The 20,034-nt window shown below is 34.5% G+C and overlaps 1 protein-coding gene across 2 annotated transcripts in view; it reads left to right on the top strand.

The window, feature by feature from the left end:
- The first annotated feature begins 308 nt into the window (after nt 1-308).
- Nucleotides 309-20,034, top strand: part of LOC144967089 (uncharacterized) — a 34,758-nt gene continuing 15,032 nt past the window's right edge. Inside the window, exons 1-9 of one of the 2 annotated variants that reach the window (XM_078903917.1) lie at nt 309-344; nt 3,484-3,759; nt 6,047-6,259; nt 9,161-9,315; nt 9,592-9,781; nt 11,501-11,615; nt 13,169-13,306; nt 15,128-15,358; nt 17,506-17,671. In XM_078903917.1, the coding sequence (XP_078760043.1) occupies nt 3,513-3,759; nt 6,047-6,259; nt 9,161-9,315; nt 9,592-9,781; nt 11,501-11,615; nt 13,169-13,306; nt 15,128-15,358; nt 17,506-17,671 (1,455 nt within the window). In that variant the 5' untranslated portion in view covers nt 309-344; nt 3,484-3,512. Of the gene's footprint in view, nt 345-394; nt 581-3,483; nt 3,760-6,046; nt 6,260-9,160; nt 9,316-9,591; nt 9,782-11,500; nt 11,616-13,168; nt 13,307-15,127; nt 15,359-17,505; nt 17,672-20,034 lie in introns of those variants that run through there. The other variant, XM_078903916.1, reaches the window with a different exon arrangement.

Here is a 20,034-nt window from a genome sequence, read left to right as displayed (position 1 = left end):
ATGTAAATAAAAAATTGTTGTAATTATACGTTTTTTATATATTTATATATGTATATCCTCATCTTATCTAAATTTCTAGTCACGATATATTCATATCGTTATGAGAAATATTGTATTTCATTCCGACTGAAAAAAATATACTAAAGCTGCCAATGAAGACCTCATTATATTTATCACTTTTTAAAAATTATTATACTTGTAATTTGGGTATAAAATGTTCATATGAGGACTAATAAAAGTGTGTTTTTTTTCAATTGATTATATAATATCGATATTTAATTGATAATTATTGGGTTGACAACAATCAACTTGACGGTCGCCATTTTCCTCCCAACGACTTCGAGGTTTGTGACTCGTTTTCAAAATAAAGTCTCAATGTGATATTTTCACCTCAGTTTGGATCATTTGTTTATATTTTGTCAATGTCTACTTTCGATTTGCTTCCTATAAGATGATAAATTCAATATATGAATATATGCCGTAGCAATGCATTTCAAAACATGAATAATTTCATTGAAACCGAATAATATAAATATAAGTATAAGTCTCGCCTGCTTATCATTATCAGTCAATGGCAATGGTTTGTTTTGTTAGTTGATTGTTTTGTCAATGTCCGTCTTGTACATCGTATTCCTTTACTTACTCTCTAATATTTATAATTAAATATTAAAGTATACTGACGCTGGCAATAATACACTGTATTAATTATTAATATTATACTAATGATTACTAATTACTCTATGGCGGAAAACAGACTAGATCTGAAATCATCTAATTTGACAGGCCCATTTTTGTCAATTTTCATCTTTTATCTACAAATAAGTGTCATAGAATCTATATCATTTTAAACTAAAGCTTGAAATATGAGACGATTATGTAACTTTAAAAAGTAGGTCAATCAACGGTGACCCCGGTTTACACGGAAATGCAAAATGAAAAGAAATGTTAACAACCTGAAGTGAAAAATGACTCAAAATACACATACACAGGTCCACTTTTTAAAAATAAATAAAAAACAGAATATTTTTTGTACTTTGTATTAAAACTAGCTTTATTATACAACAAGGGGGATAATTACATTAGACTAATAACGGAAAAAAATATTTTTTGTAGTATTTTAAACTTTCATTTCAACTTTGAAAAAAAAATGGGTCCTTGTTTTCAGTTGCATTGTCAAAACAGGTGAGAACAACCCAGGAATAGAAGTCTGGAGGGTCCTCTTTTACAAATCACACACTCTGCTCTGCACATAAGCATAAATAAATTGTCCCGCTATTCCTTGGGAGAACTGCACGGTGAAAATCCCTCTCCTCCAGTACCTGGTATAAAAGTAAAAGCAATATATAAAGACTTAGTTGATTACAAGAGCACTGCTTTAAGTATATTTGATTTCCACTGCTTTAAACATATTTGATATCTGTCTTGAGAAAATAAGGCTTATAATTGCGCATAAGAAAGGCGTTCTTAAGAACAACTACTCACACTTATAACTGTTGTTTGATACATCACAGAGGTTCAAGTGTGAGGACATGAAATGGTTTAGCACATGAATCTAATAAAAAGATATATATAAATAAGTCTAAAATCTCATTACAAATTTTTTTTCTGGAACATTTTGGCAAGTCGTACAGAATTTTTTCCTTTCAACATGTAATTCAGTACTTAGGTGCTATTACGGATTTTATCCCTATCGGTTAGCAAACTCACAGTTGTGGAGTAATATCACTCAAGCCTGTGTATCTTGTATTGTAGCTAATCAAAATTTTCATATTGGATAAAATGCTTTTAGATCAGATGGTCAGATTCCAATGCTGCATCCTCCCGAAAAGCAGAGTGAATTTTGTAGTGACACAAAAATTATGAGATAAGAGAGCGAATCAATATATTTAATATAAATTGTTTACAAAATTCAATTGATTAGCAATTTGTGTTCTTAAACAGCTAGAAATGTTCAGATTTGTACTTACACATTGAAATATTCAGCATAGGTTACCAAAGTTTACATTTATTAACTGTATATTCATCAACAATGTCCAAGTCCATATATTTCAGAATTCCTGGTGCCCATGCAGATGCTGCCCACGCAGGTGACACCAAACTTTATTTTGCTCAAAAAAACTTTTTCAAAAATTTCAAGTCAAAAATCAAAGTTTAAAACACAAAACCAGAGCAAGATTAATGTCTCCAATCAATTTTCAAACACTTTCTTTCATAATTAATAATAAAATAGGATATTGAAATTTGGTGCACGGGCAGAAAATTGAAGACACGAAATCTCCCATACCCTATTATTCACTCTAAAAACAACTAATAATGTTAATTTTTTTATTTTTTTTAAATTTTACATGTTTCCTGACCTAATTTTAGTCACTTGAACAAATTTGTAGTTAAAAATTTCAAAGCTTTCCTGATATATAGAATTAAAATTCCTTTGTCACATCAGAGACACGAAAATAACGCGATTACATAATATGCAGAAAATAACTTATAAACAAAGATGGAAAAAAATTTTAAAATTTTTAAATCATACTAATTGTAGTTAATACATCTAACTTTTGTTAAAAACAAAAAATAAAGTTAACTTTAAATGGAAACTGTTGAATCACTTACCTCATTTGATCCAAATTAAAAACGAAAGTAAAACCTTCGTGTCTTCAAAACGCCACTTTCGCTCGGTAAAAAATCCTTTAAAAATATAAAGGAGCAAAATTTCACCAACATTTTGCTACCGCAGCTCCAGGAAGAGTTGATCTATCAAAAACAGCAACTATAGTCACCAAATCTCAATTAGATTTTGATCTATTGTGTTGCCCATGCAGAAAATGCTTTTCCTGTCATTATTGCGTTTTCCATTTTCCGCCCTATACCATTGATCTGAACTGCCGACTGCTGGGCTGGCCACTCTCTGCCGCTCCTATTCCTTGTCCCTGGCCACAAAATTTTATTACAATTGCAATTAGCTCTAGTAGTTGCTATTTTATTACTATTACTAAGTAAGACTTAATTCATTAATAATAAACAAAATATATTCTTTCGTTCCCACATTATACTATTTTGCAGCTTTCAGTTGGGAAGCTTTAAAATTTATTTTTTTAAAATCGTACTTTACTTTTTTATTTTTTTTTTTTTTTTTTATTGATCATGAAAGTTGAAAGTCTTAATGGCTCATTTAATTGATGGATTAAAAATAGGTAGTTTAATATTTTTTTCAAAAATAAAAATTAACAATTATTTTTACATAGACAGATAGGCCTTTAAAACCATTTAATATACGATACCTTACTTTTAGACTTTAGATCAAGGATAAGGTAGAGGCTAGGGAGACCAAGATCCACAACTATACAGTGAATTTCATGAAGGTGGGACTAGTAGTTATCTTGCCGTTGCATTTGTACTAATATTTAAAACTATTTTTTTAGGTCAAAATGCTTAGCAACTGGGGAAAAATTAGTACCTGTTTTGTGTGCTTTATGTCTTTTCCAGATTAAAAGATGCCAACTCACTAATTCAAGATGACAAAAGACAACACCTTCTCGAGGGAGATAACAAGTCCACTGTCAACATCTGATGGATCTGTTCTTGTCAATATTCCAATTGTGCCTGTGATGGACAGTATTGTCACAGAGGATGGTGGCATTGGTATGGTCAATTGTTCTTTAAAGTCACCGGATGGTGAGAATGATATTGATGTGGTAAACAATCATGAGGAGGAGGAGACAGACATCAATCAATTGCTGACCACTGTAACTGCTGATGGTCGTAAGTTCTGTTTGTTTTTTTGGGTTTTTTTTTTTTTCTTCTGTCAGCAGTTTGGAGGTTGACCTTTTTAAGATCAATTTTTGATTTGACACAAAGGGTTGTTTCTTTACCATCAAGTGTTATGTTGTGTAGTAACAGTTCTGTTAATTTTTTTTTAAATCCATTAAATATGAAAAGAAAAATCATTTATATAGTTGTCTTTTTAGAAAAAAAAAAAGACTTGTTTTATTTAATTAAGAAACAAAGAAATTGGCATCTTATTACCCAAAGTGTAATCATGATTACGACACTCGACTCTATTTGCCTATTCAGCCAGGCCATGAACAGATGGTAAAATGCAAAATTGAACAGTGCCACTGTGCCATCCAGAAAAGGATACTGCAAAATTTTAATTAAATGATTCAAAGACCGAGGTGTTGTTGATCAGCACCAATCAGCAGAGGAAATCAATAAAACTTGATAGCATTAAGATTGGAGAGTCTAAAATTAATCTGAACAATATTTCTACCATTAGGATCCTTGGTTTAAATCCTTCTATGCAAAAGCATGTCACTAGGTCATATTAGTCGTGTAAATTGTACCTTGATGACAAGCAGATCAGATTATTGTAACTCATGACTTTTAGGCACTACCACTGAAACATTGAAATGCTTTCAAAAGATTTAGAATAGATGAGCAAGAATAATTCAGAAATGTAATGACAGTGTTCAGGAAATTCTGTATGATCTGCATGGGCTGCCGATCAATGAAAGAGTTGTTTTAAAAATTTGCACAATAATCATGAATGTCTTCAAAAAGAAGCACCTGCATACCTCATACTCATAAGCTTTTGCAATGTTTACATTCAATTCCATCATGGTACTGAGATCTGCTGGAGAGCCTCTTTTGATTCTGCCCAGAGCTAGACTTTCTGTAGGTAGAAGGGCTTTTTTCTGCTGCTGGCTCTTGCCTATGGAATGCGCTGTCCTCTGAAGTCAAGAAATTCTCCCAGGCTGAGTATTTCAGAAAACACTTAAAGATGGAGCTTTTTGTGATGGCTTATGAGTAACACTTTCTCCATATCAGTACATTTGTTAGGTATTTCATTTCGGTCTTTGAATGTACTTACATTATAATATCTTGTGTACAATTAATGCTTTTACAAAACCAGACAGTTATGGATATAGTATGTGAGGCGGAATCAATTGTTTTTTTAATGTGTTTTTATGATATTATAGGTGTGTGTATGTGTGTCTTTGTTTGAAATTCGTAGACCATTGTAAAGTGCCTCTGAGCACCTCAGTGGAAGTGTAGTGCTATACAAATGAATTATTATTATAATTATGATTCTCTCTCTCTCTCTCTCTCTCTCTCTCTCTCTCTCTCTCTCTCTCTCTCTCTCTCTCTCTCTCTCTCTCTCCTCTCTCTCTCTCTCTGCTTCATACATCCCTCTCTCTCCTCTCTTGCATTCTTCCTTCTCCGGGTGGTTGGATGGGAGCATCACCCTTGAATCATATACCTATGCATGATGTTCGCATGGTGTACGATCCGATAGTGATGTCGCTTTTCTCTTTACTAGCCTATCCTGCTCTTTGGTTTGGTTGTATTTTGACAGGATATTTTTTTCTTAAATCTTCGCCTTTTGTATCTTGGTTATTTATAATTTAGCTTATGATATCTTTAGGTTATGATTTTGATTTACATTTGTACTATTTGAATTAGATTGCTTGTTTTTTTGTTTCAGCGGTCTCTCATATAACCTCAATTGTGTTGGAAGAGACCTAAAGCAACAAACAAACAAAAAAATCTCTCTCTCTCTCACCCCCCCCCCACTTCTGTCCTTACTCATACTTTCATTCTCCTCTCTCACATTTCCCCCACCTTCCATCCTCTCTTTTTATAAGTGTTCTTTCTCACATTACCTCTAAGAATTACAATTACAATTTTAAAAAAAATTAATTGTGTTGATCATAATCAACCAATGAGCATTAAAGTTAAAGTCCTTATTGTCATTTTAAAAATTAATTGTCTTATTTCAGAATTGATCAGAACCAATCAATCAGCATTACAATCCTTGTTGTCATTTTTTAAATTAATTGTTTTATTTCAGAATTGATCAGAACCTATCAATCAGAATTACAGTCCTTGTTGTCATTTAAAAAATTTTCGTTTTCAGAATTGATCAGAACCAACCAATCAGCATTACAGTCCTTGTTGTCAATTAAAAAAATTTCGTTTTCAGAATTGATCAGAACCAACCAATCAGCATTACAGTCCTTGTTGTCAATTAAAAAAATTTCGTTTTCAGAATTGATCAGAACCAATCAATCAGCATTACAGTCCTTGTTGTCAGCGGGGTCAGTGTCTCAGCTAGTTAATCAGCAGGGTGGTATTCAGGTAGTGACACTACCAACCACTCAAGACTTGGTTGGCATTCACCCAGACACCTTACAACTTGTTCCAACAAAATATTTTGGTCTTGTTGCGATTCCACAGTCAGTACAGCAAGGAAAGCTAGAGGGTAACGTTTCCTTTATTAAACCTATACATTATTAATCTATTGACCAAGATTGGCCAAGTTCTTAAAGTTATTGGGGATCCTGACCAAATTGTGCATGAAATTCGAGAAGGAAAAAAGTGATGGAAGTGACTTGAAAGCTTCGAACATATTCCTCTCTCTTCACACAAATTTAATGAGATTATCATCATTATCATTGTTTTGGTTTTTTTTTTTTTTTTTTTTTTTGGGGGGGGGGGGGGGGGGGGGGGGGGGGGGGGGGTGTCAGTTTCTGTGCATTTGCATGTTTGTGTTTGTGTTCTCCATACCTCATGTGCTGCCACTATCAGCTGAGTCTTAAATCTCTCTCTCTCTTTTTTTTTTTAATCATTAACTGATACAAAACAAGTAAAATCACAGTTAGGAAAAGTGATAAATTAAAAGTTATAGGATCATGTTGTATAATTTAAATTATAAACAAATTGTTGGCTCTCTCTTCACAATATGCATGCAAAATTGAAAAGTATAAAAGTGTCAAGTAATTTATTCCTATAACAATTAATTTCTTGGTCAGAGAATGTATGATTACTTAATCTGAAAATTGCTAGTTGGAGAACAGTCTGTTTTGATTGATAGAATTTTACTGTCACGTAAATAACTTAGAACTTACTTAAAACAATTATTACTCTTGTTTTATCAACATCATCTGTCATCCCTCTTGTATAATAAATCTCTCTCTCTCTCTCTCTCTCTCTCTCTCTCTCTCTCTCTCTCTCTCTCTCTCTCTTATATATAATATATATATATATATATATATATATATATATATATATATATATATATTATTATTATTATTATTAAAATATTTACCACAATGTTTGAGACAGTCTACATTAATGTTTCAGGCTTAATTTGCCATCGTCAGGACTGAGTTGTTTTGTTGACTGTTGTTGTTTCTTGAAGTGGTTCCGGTTTAAAGTTGCTTAACAGGAATTTACGCCGATGGGGACACCTTCCGTATATCTCACTTTTCATGTTGAGTGTGGCTTCATGAGGTTGTTTGATTATAGTATATTTTTCTTCCAGGCATAAGCTACATTGTTTTGATGTTGGTGTGTATCCTGTTGCTTTAGATAAAATTTTCCATGAAATGTTGTGGTCTATTTTGTTGTCTTTTAATTTCCAAATATGTTCGCTGAGTTTTGTGGATGTTTTTTTGTTAGTGTTTCTAAATGTTGAGGTGTGGAGGTTGTATCTTGTTTTGAAATTATTTTCTGTTAGTCCTACATATTTTTCTTGCTTGTTTGTTTTAGTTTCTGTGACTGTGGCTTGGTAAATTAAACTTGATTCTAAGCATTGTTTGTTTAGCGGGCAGTGTTCTTTATTTCTGCAGTTGCATTTTCTGGTGGGTGGGTTTTGCTCTTGTCGGTGGTTTATTAATATTTTTTTGTTGTGGCTTGAGATTATTTGTTCTATGTTGCGCATACACGAGTAGCTTATTTTTATGGTATTCCTGTTGATAATTTTATGTAGCTTGTGGTTTTTTGGAAAGTGTGTTGTATCAATTAATTTCAGGAACTGCTGTCCTATGTTTGTGCTGACGTTTTTGTCGAAAGGTGGGTTGAACCAAGTTATGTGTCGTTTTCTTGTTTTACGTTCTTCACTTGTGTGTTGGGGTTTACATGAGAGGGAGGCGTCTGTGTATTCAAATGGTGTGTTGTATCCGCTTTTTGTGAGTGCTTCTTTGTAGGGGGTGGCTTCGACGTTGAATATCTCTCTGTTTTCCGAAAGTTTGCTCACCCTCAGTGCTATGTTTTTTGGTATGTTGTCAATGACGGGACGGGGGTGGTTGCTGTTTTTATTAATGTAGCTAATGGTGTTGTTTGGTTTTCTGAACGGTTGGAATGAATTGGATTTTATGTCGAATGTGATGTCGAGGAAGTCAACTGTTAAAACAAGAAAACGACACATAACTTGGTTCAACCCACCTTTCGACAAAAACGTCAGCACAAACATAGGACAGCAGTTCCTGAAATTAATTGATACACACTTTCCAAAAAACCACAAGCTACATAAAATTATCAACAGGAATACCATAAAAATAAGCTACTCGTGTATGCGCAACATAGAACAAATAATCTCAAGCCACAACAAAAAAATATTAATAAACCACCGACAAGAGCAAAACCCACCCACCAGAAAATGCAACTGCAGAAATAAAGAACACTGCCCGCTAAACAAACAATGCTTAGAATCAAGTTTAATTTACCAAGCCACAGTCACAGAAACTAAAACAAACAAGCAAGAAAAATATGTAGGACTAACAGAAAATAATTTCAAAACAAGATACAACCTCCACACCTCAACATTTAGAAACACTAACAAAAAAACATCCACAAAACTCAGCGAACATATTTGGAAATTAAAAGACAACAAAATAGACCACAACATTTCATGGAAAATTTTATCTAAAGCAACAGGATACACACCAACATCAAAACAATGTAGCTTATGCCTGGAAGAAAAATATACTATAATCAAACAACCTCATGAAGCCACACTCAACATGAAAAGTGAGATATACGGAAGGTGTCCCCATCGGCGTAAATTCCTGTTAAGCAACTTTAAACCGGAACCACCTCAAGAAACAACAACAGTCAACAAAACAACTCAGTCCTGACGATGGCAAATTAAGCCTGAAACATTAATGTAGACTGTCTCAAACATTGTGGTAAATATTTTAAATAATAATAATTCGCTCCATTACTGCATGTTGAGCACTTTTCGTACCATATTTGTATCAAACACGATTCAATATATATATATTATATGTATATCTGTCTGACTGTCTATCTATCTATCTGTCTGTCTTTCGAACATAGAAACACAAGCATAATGACCACCTTTATAAATCTCAACTTTCAGGTGTTCAAATGGTTCAAAGTGTGGATGACTCAGACCTTAATGTAGTCGGTGCCAACAATATGGCTGCCACTGCAATCATCATGCCACAGACATCTGCCTCCTCTGAGCCACCTCCTGGTTGTCCTGCATGGGCTGCCCGTCTGCTCAAGTGTGAGGTAATGAAAAGTTCTTAATTTGGTCACAACTAGAATTCTTTGTTCTGCTTATCTAAGCATCCCCTTTTTATGCAATTATCTCTCATTCAATCTACCGTTACAGTGTTAGTTACTTTTTATGATAGTGGGTTTTTTGGGGGGTTTTTTTTGTGGTTTGTAATCATTACGTGGATGGGACTCCCCATAAGTTTGTGATAAAATACATGATGTGGATGCTTATTCGTGTTTAATTTATTTTTGATTAAATCATGTTTGACATTTGTTTCATTAATCTAGAAAATTGGCGACTCATACAGAGGATATGTTGAAAATGAAGTGACTTTAGACATCGTGTTAACGTTGCACAAACAACAGACCAACAGTTTTTGGGGTACAAGGCAGTCACCTAGTACAGCAAAATCTTCTACAAGACTGATGTGGAAGTCACAGTATGTGCCATTTGATGGTATACCCTTTATTAATTCAGGTAAGTCCTCAACTACACTGCAGGCCGCTTAAGATAAACTGCGTTAAGATAAATTCTCACTCAAAATAAACTCTGAGAGGCTGGCCCCGCTTTATCTGCTCTAAACCATTAGCACTTTCTTCTTCTTCTTCTTCTTCTTCTTCTTCTTCTTCTTCTTCTTCTTCTTCTTCTTCTTCTTCTTCTTCTTCTTCTTCTTCTTCTTCTTCTTCTTCTTCTTCTTCTTCTTCTTCTTCTTCTTTTCTTCTTTTTCTTCTTCTTCTTCTTCTTCTTCTTCTTCTTCTTCTTCTTCTTCTTCTTCTTCTTCTTCTCATGATGTCTTTGTGGCTGAAGGTCAACAAGATGCAGGATTGCTGTGGTCTTCCCAGGCTTGTGCTGAGACCCATTCATAGAGCTTCGACTTTAGTGTAGTCTTCTCAAGCCAAATAGTCACCCTCTGCTCATTGTACTTTGCATCCCCTTTCTCCATTCACAAATGTCTGATTCTTCAATCTTAATTGCTTTGAATATTTCATATAGTACAGAAAAACCAAGGATTGATTCGTTGACTGATTAACTGATTAATATATTTAATGTTAGATTAACCGACCAATTGATAATGATGATAATTTTTGGTGTAGAATTGCCACAATTGTAACAAATTGAAAACGAAATGAATATGTTGTGTATATCGCACGTGTGAAAGAAAGAGAGGAAGAGAGAGAGAGGAAGAAAGAGAGGAAGAGAGAGTGAATGAATGAGAGAGAGAAAATAAGTAGGAGTGAAATATCTGTTCAATGTTATAGTTATCATTTAATGTTATAACAAGTGTAACTAAATGTCAAATTGCCATATTTATGGACAATAAAGATCTATTATTATTATTATTATTATTATTATTATTATTATTATTATTATTATTATTATTATTATTATTAAATACGTGGTGTCGGAGACGGTGATGTCCGCAATTAGTAATTTAACATGTTTAAAAAACTCCATCCAACAGCTGGTCCGGATAAGATAAAATCATCAGTTTGGATTTGCACAACTGGGGGATAGACAGGAGGTATAATGCAGTCTATCTTTCAATGATCCCTTTTTTCTCATCCCTAAGAGTTTATTTTAAGGGGACTGCAATGTATTAATTCTAAATTTTGAGTTCACAAAACCTGGGTTGAGTCGGGGGGGGGGGGGGGGGGGGGGGGGGGGGGGGGGGGGGGGGGGGGGGGGGGGGGGGGGGGGGGGGGCAATATTTGCCTCATTTATTCTGTAAATTTTTTTAAACAATACTAAGTTGAAAATTTCTTATTGATCCATAGACTTTCTCAGATGAGTGGACGACGCTTCACTTTCTTTAATTGCACCTATTTGATTTTATTTATAATTCGAATTTGGATAATTAAAAAAAAAATACTTGATGAACTATGAAATATGTGTGTGTGTGTGTGTGTGTGTGTGTGTGTGTGTATGTGAGTGCATGTGCGTGTGTTTAGAAGATAAAGTGACTTCGAACCATTTTAGTTTTTCCTCTTTCAATGGTTCAATTTTCGAGTTTGAATCAATACATAGTTTTGGTCCAGATTTGGGACAACGATTCAATATTTGGTCTTATACTATGCAGCTTTGCTGGACAGCATCTTTAGAAACAATCCATAATATTTTGCAAAAGGCTTTGAAAGAAGTTTTAAAAAATAAAATTGTCTTTTAGAGTTATAATATCAAAGCTTTCTCAAATTTCAGGTAGTCGTGCTGTTGTGATGGAATGCCAGTATGGTCCTAGAAGAAAAGGTGCTGGCAAGAAAAGTCATAGTCCAATGGATGGTAATGGAGGATTTAGGCAAACTTGCCCAGCTAGGTGAATATGAATTAGTTTGTCTTCATTTTTTGTTTACCGTGATTCATCTTTCATTGTCAGTTATTTTTAGTTTTAAACAATGAAAGATCGGCAGATAGTCTCAGTCTGGGTATTTGGGTCGCAGGGAAGGGCCCTGAGTGCTTGTAACTTCAATTTTACATAGAAAATCTCAGTCTGGGTATTTGGGTCGCAGGGAAGGGCCCTGAGTGCTTGTAACTTCAATTTTACATAGAAAATCTCAGTCTGGGTATTTGGGTCGCAGGGAAGGGCCCTGAGTGCTTGTAACTTCAATTTTACATAGAAAATCTCAGTCTGGGTATTTGGGTCGCAGGGAAGGGCCCTGAGTGCTTGTAACTTCAATTTTACATAGAAAATCTCAGTCTGGGTATTTGGGTCGCAGGGAAGGGCCCTGAGTGCTTGTAACTTCAATTTTACATAGAAAATCTCAGTCTGGGTATTTGGGTCGCAGGGAAGGGCCCTGAGTGCTTGTAACTTCAATTTTACATAGAAAATCTCAGTCTGGGTATTTGGGTCGCAGGGAAGGGCCCTGAGTGCTTGTAACTTCAATTTTACATAGAAAATCTCAGTCTGGGTATTTGGGTCGCAGGGAAGGGCCCTGAGTGCTTGTAACTTCAATTTTACATAGAAAATCTCAGTCTGGGTATTTGGGTCGCAGGGAAGGGCCCTGAGTGCTTGTAACTTCAATTTTACATAGAAAATCTCAGTCTGGGTATTTGGGTCGCAGGGAAGGGCCCTGAGTGCTTGTAACTTCAATTTTACATAGAAAATCTCAGTCTGGGTATTTGGGTCGCAGGGAAGGGCCCTGAGTGCTTGTAACTTCAATTTTACATAGAAAAACAGTCAGACAAATAATGCTCTGAAGGACTCTAAAGCTTTTCTGTTTTTTATCTCTCTATGTTTTGGAGTGTAAGCGCAATTCTTGTGAGGCATACTAGCATTAAGTCAGCAAGTGATTACATCAAAATATAGATATAGGGAGCTTGTATGAATCAGCTCGTTTTACCTGTTGTGATTAATATGCATGTGGGATTGCCTTGGACTATGGCCTTGCTACTCAGAAGGCTGGCAAAATTAAATTATTTTTGTTTTTAATTAATTTTTTCCCCATCTGGAGTCAGTCTTGACGGTTATATTTGCTTCCATGTCAGGCAGTTAATGTAAGATTTCAATAGATCTCGTGTAAGTTTTCAAGATAGATTATTTGAGAAAATTCTCTACATTTTTTCCCGTATTAGCTTGCTCTTTCCCACGTTTCTTTTCAGTTATCTTTACTTTATAAATGTTTAGTCTTTAAACTTAATCTCTCTCTCTCTCTCTCTCTCTCTCTCTCTCTCTCTCTCTCTCTCTCTCTCCTCTCTCTCTCTCTCCTCTCTCTTCTCTCTCTCTCTCTCCTCTCTCTCTCTCTCTCTCTCTCTCTCTCTCTCTCTCTCTCTCTCTCTCTCTCTGGAAGTTAGTTACAGGCAATTTGTTTATGTTTTTTTCGGGGGGTTTTTTGTTGCCTTACTCAAATAAATGAAACTATCATTTTTCAGAATCTATGTTAAAAAAGTTCGGAAATTTCCCACTTATGCAGTGAATCTCAACATGGATAAGAAAAGTATACGGACTGCAATGGACAAAGCTTTCCAAGAGCTACGTGTGAAAGGAACAGATGTGTGGGGAGAAGATAGGTGAGATACCTAAGGACTTTAAATAAATGGACTATTGATGGAGATTTTCTCAGTCTATGATAATGTTTCTATGTGATGCTGGGGTTTCTCCGTGGCCTCTGTAAAGTTATGGCCTGACACTGACCAAAAAATGACGTCAAAATGCCAGTCTTTTGCCACAAAAGAAAACAAGTCGTGAGTTGTATTCAATAGTTCAACCAATGAAATAACTTGTTTCCATGAGCTCCACTAACGAAAACTCACTAGGCGATGCAAAGACCAAATAATGACGTCAAACTGCCAGTCCTTTTGGATTTCATTATCAGGCTATAACATAACGATGGCTACGCGACAACTCACTAGGCGGTGCAAAAACCAAATAATGACGTCAAACTGCCAGTCCTTTTGGATTTCAGTGTCAGGCTATAACATAATGATGGCTATGGTTTCTCAGAACTGTCGCTTATACAGATTTAATCAGTATATGAGGCTGTGCCAAATGGTCATTTTTGTGATATTTGCCACAAAAATACTTTTCAATAATTTTATTTGGAAAATCTTTGTTTTCATCAGTTTCAATCTGTTCAATAATGTAAAATCCTGATGATCTACAGAATCGCAGAAATCGTTTCTCAAAAGTTATAAAAAGCGTGGACACAATGTTAACTATTCCACACTTTTTCAACCTTTTAAAAAGTTATAATCACTATAATTTTGATGCTAGATTGTTAATTTTTGATATATTATCCATTATTTAGCCAAGTTTTTTGTTGTTTTTTTTTGTTAGTTTTCCCAAATAATTTAGTATTGGAGGAAACATTTTGTGCTCAGAAGGAGACAGATTTTTCTTTTTGTGAAATGATATGTGTTTTTTTCTTGTAAATCTTATCTCCCTGATATTCTCTTAACTCTTCCCATGGGCACATGTTTAGATATAATTTATTACCTTAGCTCTTCCCATGGGTACATGTTTAGATATAATTTATTACCTTAACTCTTCCCATGGGCACATGTTTAGATATAATTTATTACCTTAACTCTTCCCATGGGCACATGTTTAGATATAATTTATTACCTTAACTCTTCCCATGGGCACATGTTTAGATATAATTTATTACCTTAACTCTTCCCATGGGCACATGTTTAGATATAATTTATTACCTTAACTCTTCCCATGGCACATGTTTAGATATAATTTATTACTTAACTCTTCCCATGGCACATGTTTAGATATAATTTATTACCTTAACTCTTCTCATGGGCACATGTTTAGATATAATTTATTACCTTAACTCTTCCCATGGGCACATGTTTAGATATAATTTATTACCTTAACTCTTCCCATGGGCACATGTTTTAAGATATAATTTATTATTACCTTAATCTCTCGCATGTGAGAGTAATTTATTATTATAACCGTCCCTAACATTAGATTAACCTCTATCTTAGATTTCATGTTTAATAGAATTTTGCCATTAACTCAACATCACAATTATTATAATCCGTATTGTACCCAGGTTACTTTTACCTTCCCTCATATAAATCTACATCTTTCTGAGTAATAGGCGTATTAACTATTTTAATTATTAATTTAAATTGATATAAGCTATTTCATTATTACTTAATTTTGAATATTCTTTATCAATTGATCATATATCTTTTTTAGAGTGAAATAGGTATAGAATATAATTGTGTATTTGTTGTTTTCTCCTACTAAAACATTATTATCTCAAAGAAATAGTGCCCATTTAATGCTCGTCTTGATTCATGGACCTGCGTTCTACTTGAGTTAAGCACTAATGAAATTGTTATTACTTCCATTATCTTCTTCTTTCCCTCCAGGTATTATGTACAGCTGCCCACTGAGGAAGCCCATGATTATCATGAAGGGGTTGCACCCTCAATACCAAAATCTGAACTTGTCTTAAACACACAAGAGGAATTAACAGTGTCAGCAGAAGTAGAGAGTAATAAAAACCAGACAGCCAGGATTCATCCACGGGTGTTGGAAAAAATTCGATCTTTGGTCGCTTCTGGAGAGACAAAGCTTTACGCTATCAGGAAGCAATTAAGGTAAGGGACCATCAAGGCTTTTGTTGCCTTACTCAAATAAGTGAAACTATCATTTTTCAGAATCTATGTTAAAAAAGTTCGGAAATTTCCCTTTTTTTTTTTTCTTGTTTTTTTTGGTTTTTTTTAAATTTTATGTTTGATATCCATTTTTCTTTGATATCAGTAAAACTCGATTTACTCATATATTTTTCTGCCTCTCCAAATGACTGAAAAATATAATTAAAAAAAAAAACAAAAACAGTGGTCTCTGTTAATAAGCACGTTCCTCTAGAATCAAGCAGATTATGCTTATCAGGATTTAGAATATTTTTTTTTTTTAAATCTATGTTCAATGCTCTTAGTACAGTAACAATAAATTTTTCCTCTTAAATTCCAAATTTATACAAATGGGTATTCACCAGGTTGGAACTGTGATTGGTCCATTAAGAAATTATTTTTTTTAGGTTCTTTTTCTTTTTGATTTAATATTTTAGGGTAAATAAACCCGTTCATTTCTGCCTAAAATAGATGTGACAACGTTATGCTGTAGTTGTGAGACTATAGGAAAATAAGTTATTGATTCTGCTTGTTTGACTGCTTATATCATCCTCTATTTCTGTGAACTGGTTCCCACTCCGTTCTCGGACATTAAGTTGAAGATATAAAGTCTGATTGCTTTTTTAACATCTGAGGTTGTGAGTGCAGGATGCAGGGTATGTAGCACAAAATAGACTTGTCACCAGACACATGTGCGAAATAAGTAAGTCGCGGACAAAGAATTAAAAGAATACATTTGCTAACCATGTCTTCTTACCTCACATTATAAGCACTCTTAAAACCTGTATAAACAAACTGGTCATCAAAACGACTGTTTAGATTGATTATTTTTTTTGTTATTTTTCTTTTAGCTTTTTTTATATAGCGCAATATCCACTAAACATGCTCAAAGCGCTTTACAAGGAGTCCGTGGTCAACAGCAACACTTAACATTTAGGACGGGACCCCTTAGGTGATATTACGTTTTTTTTTCGAACAGAGACAACGCTGTTAACGGCCTGGTACTCATTTTACACCTGAGTACAATGAGAGAATGTGAGTAAAAAGCCTTTTCCAAGGACTCAACTATGCGCAGAGCGAGGCTCGAACCCAGGACCTTTCGATCCGAAAGCGAGTGTCATACCACTAGACCACATAGCTGATTGATTATGACCACAACTGGTGACAGTCAGCCATCCCTTCCCTTACCCCCCCCCCCCTTCTAGCACATTATCAACCATATCATAAGTGGACAGACAACATGCCCATCCCTAACTCCCGTCCCACCCCTCGTTTCAATGAGCTGTCGAGCCTGCATATTTTAAAGTTATCTTTAGATTTTATGATGGATGCGTGTTGTCCATTTCATCACCAAGATGTCATTTGTTTTGTGAAAGGGAAGTAATGATGGAATCGTAAGGTGTGAACCATAAGTTATTTACAGAGCATTTTTATGTTTTCTGTTAACCTTGTTTATCAATCTTTTGTATTTAAAATTGTTTTGTTTTTGTTTTGTTATTTTTTTTTTTTGGGGGGGGGGGGGGGTTAGTTTATTTATTTTTTGAATTTTTCAGTAAAGAGCCGAAATCGTTTTTGGTGAGCATTCTTATAAAAGAGTAAATTTATATAAGAATTCTGTTTCATGCCTTGAGTGTGCCTCTAGCTGGATTGCGCTTGTAGCCAAGTGCTTATAAAGGGAGATCACTGTACTATAATATTTTTAAAGATATTAATACACTCTCAAAATTGAATGAATATTTAAATTGATATTTTTTGTCTATTAGTTGTTATTTATTATAATTGTAGAATAAATTGATCACATGATGTCATGAAAATCGATTTATAAAATACTAACGAAAGAGTGAAAATGGAAAGGCTTCGTATTGCAGACTGCAACCACCATTGAGTACAGACGATATAAGTTATTTTAAATTATATTTTTATTTGTTTTCCACGTTTATTTGTGTATTGTTGTGCTGATGAAGGGTTTGTTCCCACACGAAGCCTTTCCATTTTCACTCTTTCGTTAGTATTTTACGATCACCGGCTTCAGGCAGCCCTTACCGTTTTCTACTTGAAGGTTGATTTGCTAATGAATGTATTGGTATGCTGTTTTTTTTTTTATTCATCAGAAAATTTGTAGTCAGAGAATTATTTCGGGGTTCCAGACATGCACCAGAACGCCATGATCTGACTGTTTTCCCCACTGTAAATGACCTAAAAAATCACATCCATCAAGCACTAACAGACATTGAGAGTGGAAATTTGGTCAGTATGTCACAGCAAGGACCTACAATGGTGAGTTTGTTTTATTGGAACATTGAATTTATATTATGTTGATATGTGACCCCTCGTCTCAAAACGGTATTAAGTTGGGATAATTAAGATGCTGAAAATGGAATTTGTAGCCAGAAATACCATGATTAAGTTGGGTTTATATGCTTTATAGAGGAGGAGGAATATCATATTTTACTGTGATAAATACCAATGTGTCATATTTTTACCAGTTTAACTATAATTTGACTTTTTAGCAGCTGGTCCATCCCGACATAATACCGTTTTGAGATGAGGGGTCACATATTAAAGTGATTAAAGCATCTTAAAAAGCAGAAAGGAATTTCAATGCATACAGTACTTTCTAGCCCATAATCAAGTTGTGATATATGAATATGGATTTTATATTTTGGAAGACATGCTTATATACCAACATACCTGCTGAATCTTACAAATTTTTCGTAATTTTACGAATTTTAGACAAATTCCATGGCCAAATACAAATTTTTATGGAAAATTACGAATTTTTAATTTTTAGTAATACTTAAATAATAATAATAATAATAATAATAATAATAATAATAATAATATTGTGGTTGTTCATACACAATTTCAGAAATTACGAATTTCCTTGTCAAATTACTAAAACTAAAAATTTACATAAAAATTACTAAATTTGAAGTTTTCAATTTGGCATGTCTGCACGAAGGTGAAAGGTGTCTTGGACTAGATCGAAGGTCTACTTGTTAGAAAGTCAGGGTAATGGGTGACCCTATTTATTTGAACAAATTTAAACAGTTATAATCTCAAAAAATCTGACGAAAGGAACAGCTTCAATTAAAGCTAAGGACATGGGTACCAGTTTTATGGTTCATTCCGGTTTCGCGATATCTCAAAAGGACATGGGAACCAGTTTTATGGTTCATTCCGGTTTCGCGATATCTCAAAAGGACATGGGAACCAGTTTTATGGTTCATTCCGGTTTCGCGATATCTCAAAGTCAAATACCTCCGGTTTCAGTGTTTTGAGTAAAATAACCTAATAATAGCATCGGTAAAAATTCGAAAACGTGATTCAGCCACCTTTTCAGTGTACGGAGTGTATAAGTTGGTTTTTAGAATGAAATTAATTTCCTCATAGTGTCAATATGTTTGCTGTGTAATCATTTAATAATGGTATAAAAACGGTGATGAAATAAGAGTAAAGTTTAGGCCGCATTTTCAGTAGGTACATTTTCAGGTTTAGCAAAGTGTCGAGATTTTAGTTTCGGGTTTCAGCACTTCTTCCTGCTGCCACCCATGGCTAAGGATCAGGGTTCTGAAAGGCTTCATTACTTTTAAATTGTATCTCTCTTGATGAGAACGTGTGCCTGTGTTTGGTTGGGGCATTTAGGTCCACTTCTCTACCAAAAGAGTAATCACTGGGGATAACATTTTTGCCAATAAGCAAAATGTGTTATAAAAAGCAAAATTACTTTCTTTTTCTTTTCTGCCTTTTTTTCTAATGTTATATGTTTGTTCTGTTGGTAAGCATTTCTATGACGTCCTGTCTTATCCAATGTTTATTCTCTATAATTATCTCTGTCTGACATTTGAAATAAAATGTCTGTCCTTTGCAGTCATACAGTCTGGCATTATTAGTGTCTTCACTATCATGAACCATCGTGCGGCTATGTGGTTTAGTGGTATGACACTCGCTTTCGGATCGGAAGGTCCTGGGTTCGAGCCTCGCGCTCAGCGCATAATTGAGTCCTTGGAAAAGTCTCTTTATTTACTCACATTCTCTCACCGTACTCAGGTGTAAAATGAGTACCTGGCCGTTAACAGCGTTGTCTTTGTCCGAAAAATTGTAATATCGCCTAACAGGCGGCATGTGCCACCCTACATGTTAAATGTTGCTGTTGACCAGGGACCCCTTGTAAAGCGCTTTGAGCACATTTAGTGGATATTGCGCTATATAAAGCTCAATTCTTTTTTAAAAAAGCTCAATTATCATGCCTGTCAGTATCAGATAGACATTGTACAGATACTTAGGAGAAGTGATTGCCTCATGTTCATTGTCTTGGATGAGAGGCTATGGAAATCAAAGAAGTCAATCCATAGTTGTTGAATGGTGTAATGTAGGGACAGTTGAAAAATAGCAATGAGGCATGTTTTTAAGTCTCTCATGATGAAGCACTGTAATTTTCTTTTTTTTCTAAGAAAACAAAAATTCCAACCATTGACGATATTAATGCAGTGCAGTGAACTTGATGTTCCCATTACCTTCCATTGGATGCTGAATCAATCAAGGGTTTGCTTCTCTGCACAAAGTATGGTTTTCAAACATTTGATTCCATATTGGAAGGGTGGTACTTGCTGTGTATTCTATCCCCCTGTATCTGTTTT

This window comes from Berghia stephanieae, chromosome 3, assembly GCF_034508935.2.
Source record: "Berghia stephanieae isolate SIO BIC M18660-M18661 chromosome 3, UCSD_Bste_1.3, whole genome shotgun sequence".
Lineage (NCBI taxonomy): Eukaryota > Metazoa > Mollusca > Gastropoda > Nudibranchia > Aeolidiidae > Berghia > Berghia stephanieae.
Note: the sequence above shows the minus strand (reverse complement) of the source record. Positions and strands in the feature narration are given on the sequence as shown.